Raw genomic sequence first — 11,699 nt, 5'->3', positions numbered from 1 at the left:
ACTTTTAAAAATGAATTAATCTATTGTTTTTCAAATTCAATCTAAGTAGGATAGAAATTTCAGTTAGGAATATGTACAAATAGAAAAAAAAAAAAAAAAGAAATAAAGAAAAATATGAAATCCGGATACCCTTAACTAAAAAGGTGCAAGAGCTCATGAGAATTATGTTTAAAAGTATTTTTTCCATAAAAATATATTAAAATAATTTTTTATTTTTAAAAATTATTTTTAATATCAACACATTAAAATATTAAAAAATAATTTTAAATTTCTTTAAAAAAAAAAAATTAAAAAAATAAAATTTAAAGCACCATAAAAAAATAGCTAAATCTCCGTTATAAGAAGACCACATCCGAGCAGTAGAATCAAAATTTCGATTTGGCATATTTACAAATAGAAAAGAAGGGAAAAATATATGAAATCTTGATACCCTCGACTAAATCTACGTTATAAGAAGACCACATATACAAGAGAATTATTGCCGATTTATCAGTAAACAATTTTAACTATTACAAGCTAATTTCTTGGCAGGCAAAATGAGTTTCACTCCATATGACAAGTCCTTTAACATTCTATAAATCATGGATTCATATCCGTCAGGACCCGTTCACCCAGCGGAGATTTCTGTGTTCATTGCATTTTCGACCAAAACTGATGATTGGTCATGCTGAGTAGATGCTGGCTGCATTTCTGATTTCTTCTTCTCTTTGAGAATCACCTGCTTAGGCATTACCTCTAGCAGAAAGCTTCCTCCATTCCATGCAGCTGCTGAAACCTTGAGTATTTGGAAGGCCACATGCAATTCATAGGATAAAAAGATGGGAACTGTGAGTGCCATGGTTGCCACAGTAAATATTGCTTGCAACAGAATGTACATCAGCAGACGATTCTGGTCCCCAAGCAAACCACTCAATTGCCACCATATATTATTTGCTTTCTGGGCTTTTTTTGAGAGCTCCCTGACAGACAAAACAGCTATTAGGAGAAAAGTTTTTCAAGCTAACAAGTTATAATTATACGCATGGTAAAAGATAATGCATATAGTTAGACCATGTGCACATATCCATGTTCACAGAGAACTCAGAACCTGTAAGAAGTCATGACTTCAGGATCTCTTAATAGCCTCTGCCTCCGTAGGACATTGACGATAAGGAAATAAAGAGCCTGCCACAGGGTATAAGCAAACAAGGGCACCCAGAACAACCATGTCAAAAGGTAGGATTTGTCTTCCACTCCATATGGCCATGAGATTCTGCGGGAAGTTTCTTTTGGATGCATGGCTTCAAAGGTTGCAGGATTCCACCACCGAATAGTAAAGAAAACTAACCCTGAAAGGAAAACAGCTCATAAATTCTGGAGTTACTAATGATTGACCAAAAAACATTAACTTGGCCCTTCATTTAAAAGGGCTCCATTGGCCACTCCTTGTTGGTTTCCAGGAAAAAATAACAGCTGTTGAGAGCTTGAAATTTCTTTTTTTCATTAGATTTATCAATAGATTGAGGGGCATCGGTTTCAAAACTTTGTACAGGCTAGAATTTTTTGTAAATCATTTCCTATGTTGAGCCAATAACAGAGCACATGGATCCATCAGATAATTAGTTTAGTTGTTTCTTAATCTATAAACCAAGTCACATAGCATAATACAACTTGCAGGGCTTTTTGGACACTCTTAAGTATCAAAATTGTCACTCCATTCGCTTCCAGTTTGGAATTGTCATCCTTACATGTTCTCGGAGCAGCAGGCATTAAAATTAGATAACATAGAGAATTCTTAATTAAAGAACACTTAGAAACCAAATAGATTAACAACGGGATTTTCAAATGCAGCAGTACACTGGATAATGGGAGAGAGATGGTTTTCTGTTATGAAAATATATGCAGAATTTGGTCTTTGAAGTTGTAAAAAGGGTAGATTTAATGGTAGAAATTGGATTCAAAATTTGACTAGAGGAGAGTTCAAAACAAATAGAGGCAGAAAAATCTTGGAAAGTTAATAATCACAAATACATTAGAACTCAGAAGTAGGATGAACAATCCTTCTTTGTGCAGAGTCCAGATTTACTTTCAATTTTTAGCAAATTCAGACATAAACAGTTGTGGCACAAGTCTGATTTGTTTAGGTAACTTACATATATAGGTTCTCTTATGGAGACATTTTCTCAGTGTTCGCAGGTTTAATGGCCCCATGTCCAATTACAATAGACAACTTTTTTATCCTCTAAGAACCCTCATCACCAGTTATTTAGTGTGATATGATTAAGACATGCTACATACTGATTTGACTTTAAATACACAGTCAACACTCAAGTTAGCAAAACCAAACAATGAAGTAATACCTGAAAATAACTGTAAGTTTGCTCTAAAACGAATTGAACAGCAGGACACACAGGATTTAAGTTTATGAATAAGAAAGCAAATTCGAAGTTTCTTGAAAAGCTGGTTTACCTCAAAATTAGTATGAACGCAGAGATCAGCAGCTTATGTAAAATAGGAATACATGCATGGTTTCACTATATTGGGAATAAGGGGTGTCCTATACAAGGCAACCCAGAGAGAAGAAGGACCATCTCACCAGGTAGAAGATGTATTAGGACACTAACAAGTTTGTCAGCAGAACTAAAAACCAAGCTACAACGCCAAACAATCAATGCCCATGCCAATGGTCCCTACAACATTTAAATGAGTGAGAAGAGGATAAAATGAAGCATTCATCAATTAAAAGGTTGAGTTGCCACAAGCATATTTACTTACTTCAGCAAATGAGAAGCAAACCATGAAAAGTTTTTCGTTCTTTGGATATAGAAGAAGGTCGACCAAGAAGATCGTATTGGCATAATAGCAAAAATCCTGAAACCAAAACACTAAAGTCAATTAGTCATTGATGTTCTAGACAACCAAGCACTGACTAGTAAGTAAATAAAACTTAAAAGCAAAGCATTTAGTGACCAGATATCTCAATTTTTTGAAAGCTTTGCAAATCATGCTACTTCAGAAGCATTTCTATTGGCATACTTTAAAAGGGCCCTTGAATTGATGGCATCTTATGTCATGTTAATTCCTTAAAATCTTAACAATCCTATAGTCCCAGCTATACAGGGTTCTGTACAAATTCTGTGACACCATTCTACTCTATCCATCGTCTAGTTCCTCAAACATGTCTTCATAAGCTCTAGGTCACCATAGCAAAGACATGACTGAACATATGGCTCCCTAAAAAAGACCTTCTTGATGTATACCCCGGAAAAATTTTAAATATAGAGGTTCATGTACCTATGAGAAGTTAAAAAAAAAAAAAAAGAGTCAAAAGAACAGCATACCAGAAGATAATAGTGCCATTTCTTGAACCGATAGTATATCCACCGAAGAGGAACAAATGTGAAATAGAAGAAACAATACACATAAGGGATATCTTGTGGCCCTGAACATTTAACAAACAAATCAACAAAGGAATTCTTAAAAACGGTTGACAGTTACAAATTCCATCAATTAAAATGTATATTGTTACTCACTCGCTCCCAAAAGGAAGCAAAAACCCCCGAACCCGAGAACACCGAGAAGATAAGTCACCTACAAAACAAAAGGCAAATCAAGTCCATAACTTTTGTTGCTAAGATGCTCATATAACAGCAAAAGAAAAAAAAAATATATATATATATATAGATAGATAGATAGATAGAAAGACCAGCCAATGTTTATACGAATTCAAAAAACAAAATTTTCATGTTTCAACCAAAAACCAATCATTAAATGAATAAAACAAAGCAAAAACAAAAGGGCTAACCTTATTAATAAACCTTTCATGTTCCTCGGCTTGTTTGGCAATCTTAACAGCCTGTTTAGACAAGATCTGTTTGGTTTGGTTCGCTTGTTTTGACAGCATCTCCTTTGTTTGAGCCATTTTCTACAACAAAAGGAAAGCATGCCCAGGTCGTCAAAATAATCAGAATCACTAAAGCCAACAAGAAAAACAGAGATTTGAATGTTACCTTAGATCGGTCCTTCAGCCTCTGTTTCACCTTTTCGAACGAATCCCCATTTGTTGTGATTATTTCCTCTACAAGCTCTTCGTTGTTTGACATTTTTTTTCCTTTTCTCTTACTGTTTGATTTCTTTCTTTCTTGTTTTCTTTTGTTATTAAGAGAGAGAGACGCAGAGAGAGAGAGATGGCGCTTTCGTTGTTGGTTTTATTTATTTATTTATTTCTTAACAGGCAGATTCTCTTTTATGTTTTTTCTCTCTCTACTTCTTTTTCAATACTGTTTAAAGTATGTTTGGTTTTTAAATAATTTTTATAGTTGTAATTTTTTTAAAAATAAATTAAAAAATATATTTAGTTGTAATTAATTTGTTTTAAATATGTGTTTAATAAAAACTTTGATCAAAATTTGTTTTAGATATATTATAAAAAAGAACTTGTAATTATTTTTAACTGCATTAATTTGTTTTTCATTAACATTAAATTTTAAAAGATACCACATAAATTATAACACTTTTTTTATTATCTCATTAAATTTGCAACAATCTCATTCCAAGCAAATTTCATACACGAAGGCCCATGATTTTCATGGATTTGTGATCGTTAAAATATATCGGTTAAAAAACCCTCGAGAATAAAATTAAAATCACGATCAAATTTTCTAAATACAAAATTTTCTTACGACTTTCTTCTAATATAGTTGTAGAGCCATGAATGCCATTATAATTTAAACTTGCGCTTTGTAAGGAAAAGATAGTGTATTCTATAAAATTCTCCATCATTTTTTCCATATTCCAAATGTATGTTCAATGATACAATGTATTGAAAAATAAACATGATTGAAAATTTCTTCCCATATTCATGGTTGGTCTCACCTATAAAATTCTTAAAAATAATACCTCTCACCTCTATATGGACCTAAAAGTCCGTATTCATTTAAATATTTAGAATCGACTAAATAATACTTCCTTATAATAACATCTAAAAACTTTATTAATTAATTACCAATAATAATAATAAATTACCTTTTCTTGAAATAAATAATATTATATATTTTGGTTTGTTAATACCTTCTGGTGGCTTAGGAAATTTGATGTTAGGATTGTAAATTGCCTCTAAAAAATACCTTCTAGTGGCTTAGGAAATTTAATGTTAGGATTGTAAATTGCCTCTAAAAATATTTGTGTCATGTACACTACCCTCTCATCTAACCCAAACAAAAGTGAATTGCATATCAAAGTCACATGCAACCATAACATTTTGTGTAGGTACATCCTTTTCTATCGATAAATGATATTTAATTTTATAGAGAAACACATGTCCACACATGCATGACATCAATGGCTTTTACACAATTCTAGAACAAAAAACTAAAATGAATAATAACAAGTGAAATAAGATATAATCTAAAATTATCAAAATTCGTAATCCACATAACTACATATAAAAAAACTATGATATTGTTACCTTGAAATGAGGCATATATCTCAGATTATTTGCAATTTTCTATGGTGTGTTTTAAAATTTAGGATCATTGGGTTTAATGATATCTATTACAAGCAAACATATCATGCATAGAACTTTATTAAAATATCTACTAACAGTTTCTCTAGAATATTGAAATATTTCCTGCATTTCCTTGTTTGAAGCACCTAATGATAATGTATATAAAAACATTTTAACCTTCTCAAAATACTCATCCTTCTTAATGCTTTTAACCCATATTGGCTTTTTAATTCTAAGCAAAGACTTTCAAATGTTCTCGTATCCATCCTACATATGTTCACACATCATCTTTAATGTTTATGCAAAATTTCATTCAACCATTGCATTCTGGTATTGTACGAAACCATATATTGTTTCTTATAAACATAATTATTATAGTACAATGCAAGCACTCTAGTTGTGTATAGTATTAGTTTACAATGATCAAACTCTTTTATCCAAAAAGACGAATCATCATTAACATCATCATCATTATTATCATCATCACCATCATTATTGTTACCACTTTCGCCATAGCTAACATAATTGACAACACTATTCATTATACTATCGTAATCCCCATCAAACCATTAAGCATCCATATCTATAATGGCACGTAAAATATTATATTTGTAATAAGCATAAATTACAGTTGAATTTAAAATAATTCATATAATATATAACATTTAATAATTTAATTATATATGGACACTATATTGATTTTAGAATAAAATGAATAGTTTGCTAAATGTTTATGTACAAATGATACATTCGAGAACTGCTAATTATCAATGCAACACCTATTAGGTGTTTAGTGAACAAATGAAACATTAAAAGAATAGGGCAACTACTTCACTTGTATATATATTACTATCCTTGTAACAGACAACAATTATAGTTATAATAGTAACTTTTAACTCATTTTTTTAATCAAACAATGGCTAAAATAATTATTACAATTAACTACATTTAAAGGAGAACTAAAACAACTTCTAAGAACAATGTGTTTGAATATAAAAAAAAAAAATATTTGAAAATAAAACTACAATAACCACTAATACTTGAATGTATATAGAAATGCATACATGTCCACCCATAAGTTGAGTATTAGTTGTTCAAAATGGCTACCTAATATTCAAAGCTATACATGTCCACCCATAAGTTAGAGTATTAGTTATTCAAAATGGCTACCTAATATTCAAAGCTATCAAACAATCAAGCCCCATTATGAAAAAATGAAAACAACAAAACACCTAGCAGTTAAGAAGTTATGACTAATAAATCAATCTAAAACAGGTTGAACAAATTAAAAACCATAGTAGAAAAGAAGGGATACCTTATTGTGTAACAACCTTAAAAGTTGAATCAATTTATCCGTTTAATTTCCACATAAAGGTAAATAGAGCATATTTTTTTGTTTTTTCATTGAGTATATAGAAATTTTGGTAGAGTCTCCCCTATACCAGGAGGTTTCAAGTTATCAATAGTTTACCCTACACACATTTAAAATCATATCCCACCTATAATAACATCCATAATTGGTGCAAATAAACTATTTAATTCATTCGAGAATATACTCAGGACAAATCTTTATACTCAACCTCCATCTCATATCACATGTATAAGTTAGTAATTAAGAGAATCATCCAAGCACTGAAATTTCATATATAAGCACAACACAGTTTAACATTCTAAACATAAGTTAGTACATTCTAATTTTCCAAGCATAGATTGATACATTTAATACTATTCCGTCTAGTACATTCTAATTTTCCAAGCATAGTGACACGACGAAAAGATTGTTGTGTTTAGGTTACATATTTACTACATAACAAAATTACATGAATAATCCCTAAGTTCCTAACTTAAACAAAAACAGATCAAGGAACCTAAATTCTACTCTTGACGTAAATGTGAGGGACCTGCAACATATAAATTTTTCATATAATTAAAAATAACTAAAATACAAATAATTCACGAAAGAAAATTTATACAGTACATCTACCTACTTAAGTCATATGCAATTCAATACACCACTGCCAACCCCTTTTAAGGATCATCCAATTTGTTTCTTTTAACTACTTCTCCCCACATTAGAAAGACTACTGCCGACACTAATGACCTCCATTAGTGTCTTTAGTTGTCCGTTCTAGGTTCAAATAATCAAATTCATGAAAATGCTGACACTAACGTGACCATTGGTGTAATTAACTATTTTTGGACTGAAATAGTTAATCAATGTTCTATGTTACCTTTGGAGGTCCTTGGCTATGCCGATGTCAAGAATTCTTGACATCATTAGTTTTCATCTCGGAAAACTAATCAAGTCCATAAATTTTATTGATATCGACGTCACCCATTGATATCATTAACTATTCTAAACCCGAATAGTTAATCAAATTTTATATTTCTCCTTCCATGTACTGATAATGTCGATGTTAACCAACTTGGCTAACATCATTAGTCTCCCGTATCTGGGATAGGCTAATCAAATTCAAGAAATAGTCATTCTCAAAATTCATTGTTATTGTTCATTTTCTCCAAAAGAACCCATAAATTAAATCTAGTTCTCTGTTTCCATTTTTCCATCATTTAACCTTTCCTCTTCCCTTTTTCTTTTCCTCATCAATAAGCACCAAATTTTTATAGTTCAATAGTTAGTTAAAATAATTATTAACTAGAGGAGATACAGGTATAGAGTAGCTACCTCCTGTAGACGCTCGACTTGCGTTTCTATATTATTGTTGCACTCCTCCCGCAATTCCTCCTAAAACCACAAATACCTATCATTATTCCATATTTCCACATATCACAACATTGCAGCAACAACGGCAATAATATTAATTTCTCTTTTCCCATTCTTTTCTTTCTCACCTATATTCATCATTGCTATCATTTAACATTTTCAGCTCATTGAAAGCCCAAATGGATATTATGAATTCAATTTTGATCACAATTTATTCTTTTTGAAGATCAAAACATGATGTTACACACTTTACGAAGGACAAAAGAAATGAATTATATCCTTAATATGACTAAATTTCATCATTTTATCGACTTGGCTGAATCTGCTAAAAGAGCGACAACTCAATCCCACTTCAGATTTTTATTCATATTTGAAGTTCTAAGACTCCAAATTAGGCGAGGTCATATTCATTAGAAAGCTAACACTCTTTGATACAACTTTTATGAAGGGACCCTCTTGGATTCTATCGTCTTCATAGCCAAATTCCCTTAGGAATCAAGGTGATGAACTTGCCCTGTTTCATCATTGGCCAAATATTTTCAATTTTATCTCCAATCTTACTTCCTCATTAGATACAACTATGCTTTCACCTTATACATGGTAACCCATCTGATTATGACCTCTCAAGGTCATTTGTACCAAGTTAATTAATTAAGCAATCATAAATTCTCCTCCACTCTTCTCTTCTCCTCTAGTGGCTAGTCACCCTGCATTTGTTCTCTCAAAGTTCTCATCTTTTTATTATTCTTACATTTGTTCTCTCTTTATTATTTTTTTTTCTTGCATCCCTCCACATTCAAGACCATTTCTATCACTAAATTATGCTTCAAGAATTACTTAATCCACTAGAATTTCTCTTCCCTCCCTAGTTTAGCTCTTGGCCGAAATATATCTAAGGGAACCAAGGGTTCCCTTTCTCTTTTTTATGCACTCATTTAATCTTTAAGACACATAGACTATTCTAATCCATTTAATTTCAATCATTTCTACATTTTTCTGAAATTTATGTTTAAGAACCCTAATTCTCAATTTAAGAAAATTATGAAACTTCTAATCAAATTGAAGTTCATTTTATAAAAATTGGGATTAGAACTCCTTACTTGGATGAAATATAAACTTTACTTCACAACTTTAAAAGAATCTTAACCTCTTTCTCCTTGCAAATTGCTGGCCACTCTTCCCCCTCTTTTCTTCACAAATTCTTCACTTTTTTTCTTGTTAATTCTCCACCCAAATATGTTTCCTCCAATTAATAGTTCCAACGCTTGTGTGGGTATACTAATTTAGGTGTTTACTTTTAGGTTTGATAAAGAAACAAATCAGAAAGTCCCCCCTCTTCTTGATGTTATCCAGTCGGCCATAAGAGAGAGAAGGAATGGGGTATTTATAGTCTTATTTCTTCTTAATTCCATTTTGGCCCCATCTTTCTCTCTTTTTCTTAATTAAGCCCTTTTTTCCAAAACTAATAAATTTTATCATCATCATTATTATTTTTTTATTTACATTATTTCTGTATTATAAAAAAAATTTAAATTATTATAAATTCTCTTTTTGTTTTTGTATAGTTTGTTCTCAAGTTTCACACATTGTGAAATAATATACATTACAAGAGATTGACATATCTGTATACTTATAATTTATTTCTAAGAAATAAGATTTCAATGGAATGAAGATAACAAAACTAACTAAAAAATGACAAGATGATAATGAGTTTCTAATTAACTATGTCACTGTGTTAGATGACATATCTTTACAATATAATGTGCCTTGTGGAAATGCCTATATAATTGTAAATACTAGCATAACCTGAGTTTCTTATGAAATGTATTATCGGAATTAAATTAACCTAAAAACACAAAACAAATAAAACTAATTTCAATAGATTATGACAATTTACATGAATTGCAACTTAATTGGGGACTTGTTCTCAACATAAATGATGTTAACACAATCATCATTGTTTAATTAGATCATCCGATAATTTGCAGTTATAGTAGGGCTAACAAATATCAATACAATTACTACATAAAAGCATTATAATATCATTACAATATATTAATATAAGACATTGTGTTCACATTTTAGAGAACTTAATAGCAGGTTATTAAGAACTATATAAAGAACATAAAATAAAAAATTCACAGCATGATTTATTCAATGTGAAGTTATCATGCCATTACGATCCTTCTAAGAACACAGTGGTAAACAACAATAATATTGTTTTCCTCTCTAACAAACTATTAAAAAAAATATAACTTATTAACATATGGTTCACACAACATCTTTAATAAAGATAAGATAAATAATAGACAAAAATAATAATTTAAAAAAATTGTAAATAACAACATCACTTAAGAAATTATTGTATGTAAAATTAGGAAACTCAAATGAAAAGATAGAAATTGACCTTTTTTTTCTACTGTTCTGATTGTCGTTCATACATTATTTTCAACCAAAAGTATTTTCTATCAAGATTTTCCACTGCTTTCCACATCTCCCTCTTGCTTCATGCACAGAAGAATTTTGTTGTGAAGTTGTGTATTGGACTTTCAAAGTCAACACCATGTATTGAATAAAACTCTACCATTACCTCCTTAATGCTACACCCTGTCTCGTTTCTTGAAGTCACAATATAATTATTAACTATCAAAACACTCTCAACAAGTCGATCTAGATGTGAGAATAATTTAGCTCCCATTTTAGATCCCTTTTTCTTTTAGGTTGAGGTATGGAGGTTTTAATAGCTTTTCTTTTACCACTACTATGGTTGCTACTGTTATTTGTAACATTATAATCAGCCACCATCCTATTAACATCTTCCATAAAATCAGGAATAACATCCTCCTTCGAACCGCCACTTCCTTCCTCGAGATTTTTGTCTCCATTACTTAAATTTCCCAATCCATCACAACTTTGATCCTCTTTAGAAATCATTCCTTGAGATAGGGCCCATACATGTTATCTAGTTGCGATAATGTTATTGACCATTATGTCATATTTGGCATACAATGTTGGTGACACGACTAAAAGATTGATATCTTCTCCCAAGTGTAGGAGTATCGAAGTAATAAATAACCTGACAAGTCCAAAGTTGAACCATAAGAAGGTTAATTGTATAAATTATAAACAACAACAACAACAACAACAACAATAATAATAAAGAAAAAGAAGAAGAAGAAGAAGTTGATGAGAACTTTGAGATGTAAGATCAATGTAAAGATCAAACAGTAATAAAAACAAATGTCAAGATTAAAGGATCCACTAATGGTATTTCAAATAAGTATAGTATAAACTATTATTATTCAACTGGAAACCACACGCAAAGAAGGTCTCAATCGGATTATAAATTGTTAACATGATTACATTAGTTATCTTATTCAAATAATACTAATACTTGTAAATGTTGTCAAGCATTCATGATTATAACTTATGTTAACAACTGATTAGTACTTAAAAGTGCATTTTTATCAAGGTTTTATATCATCATTT

At 30.7% G+C, this 11,699-nt stretch overlaps 1 protein-coding gene and 1 long non-coding RNA gene across 2 annotated transcripts; both read right to left on the bottom strand.

Moving 5' to 3' along the window:
* Nucleotides 1-401: 401 nt before the first annotated feature.
* LOC105114810 (uncharacterized membrane protein C776.05) lies at nt 402-4,142 on the bottom strand. The gene is made up of 8 exons (XM_011011502.1): nt 3,990-4,142; nt 3,785-3,904; nt 3,513-3,570; nt 3,321-3,421; nt 2,755-2,850; nt 2,576-2,669; nt 1,088-1,328; nt 402-959 (listed from the first exon to the last, which is right to left on the bottom strand). The coding sequence occupies exons 1-8, from the start codon at nt 4,080-4,082 to the stop codon at nt 608-610; spliced, it is 1,155 nt and encodes a 384-aa protein (XP_011009804.1). The 5' UTR covers nt 4,083-4,142; the 3' UTR covers nt 402-607.
* A 5,929-nt stretch (nt 4,143-10,071) lies between these two features.
* Nucleotides 10,072-11,211, bottom strand: LOC105114809 (uncharacterized). Its single transcript, XR_840217.1, has 2 exons — nt 10,618-11,211; nt 10,072-10,447 (listed from the first exon to the last, which is right to left on the bottom strand). It is a non-coding gene; the product is annotated as an uncharacterized LOC105114809 (long non-coding RNA).
* Between the last annotated feature and the right edge of the window lie 488 nt (nt 11,212-11,699).

Source organism: Populus euphratica, unplaced genomic scaffold (assembly GCF_000495115.2).
Source record: "Populus euphratica unplaced genomic scaffold, PopEup_1.0 scaffold583.1, whole genome shotgun sequence".
In the NCBI taxonomy this organism is placed as follows: Eukaryota; Viridiplantae; Streptophyta; class Magnoliopsida; order Malpighiales; family Salicaceae; genus Populus; species Populus euphratica.
Note: the sequence above shows the minus strand (reverse complement) of the source record. Positions and strands in the feature narration are given on the sequence as shown.

Bases quoted from the DNA above. Each gene is read 5' to 3' on its own strand.
- LOC105114810 (XM_011011502.1), bottom strand. From the start codon at position 4,082: ATGTCAAACAACGAAGAGCTTGTAGAGGAAATAATCACAACAAATGGG. The intron at 3,905-3,989 runs GTAACATTCAAA...CTTTTGTTGTAG, and splicing joins GGCTGAAGGACCGATCTAAG to AAAATGGCTCAAACAAAGGA. The intron at 3,422-3,512 runs GTGAGTAACAAT...TTAAATGTTCAG, and splicing joins TTGCTTCCTTTTGGGAGCGA to GGCCACAAGATATCCCTTAT.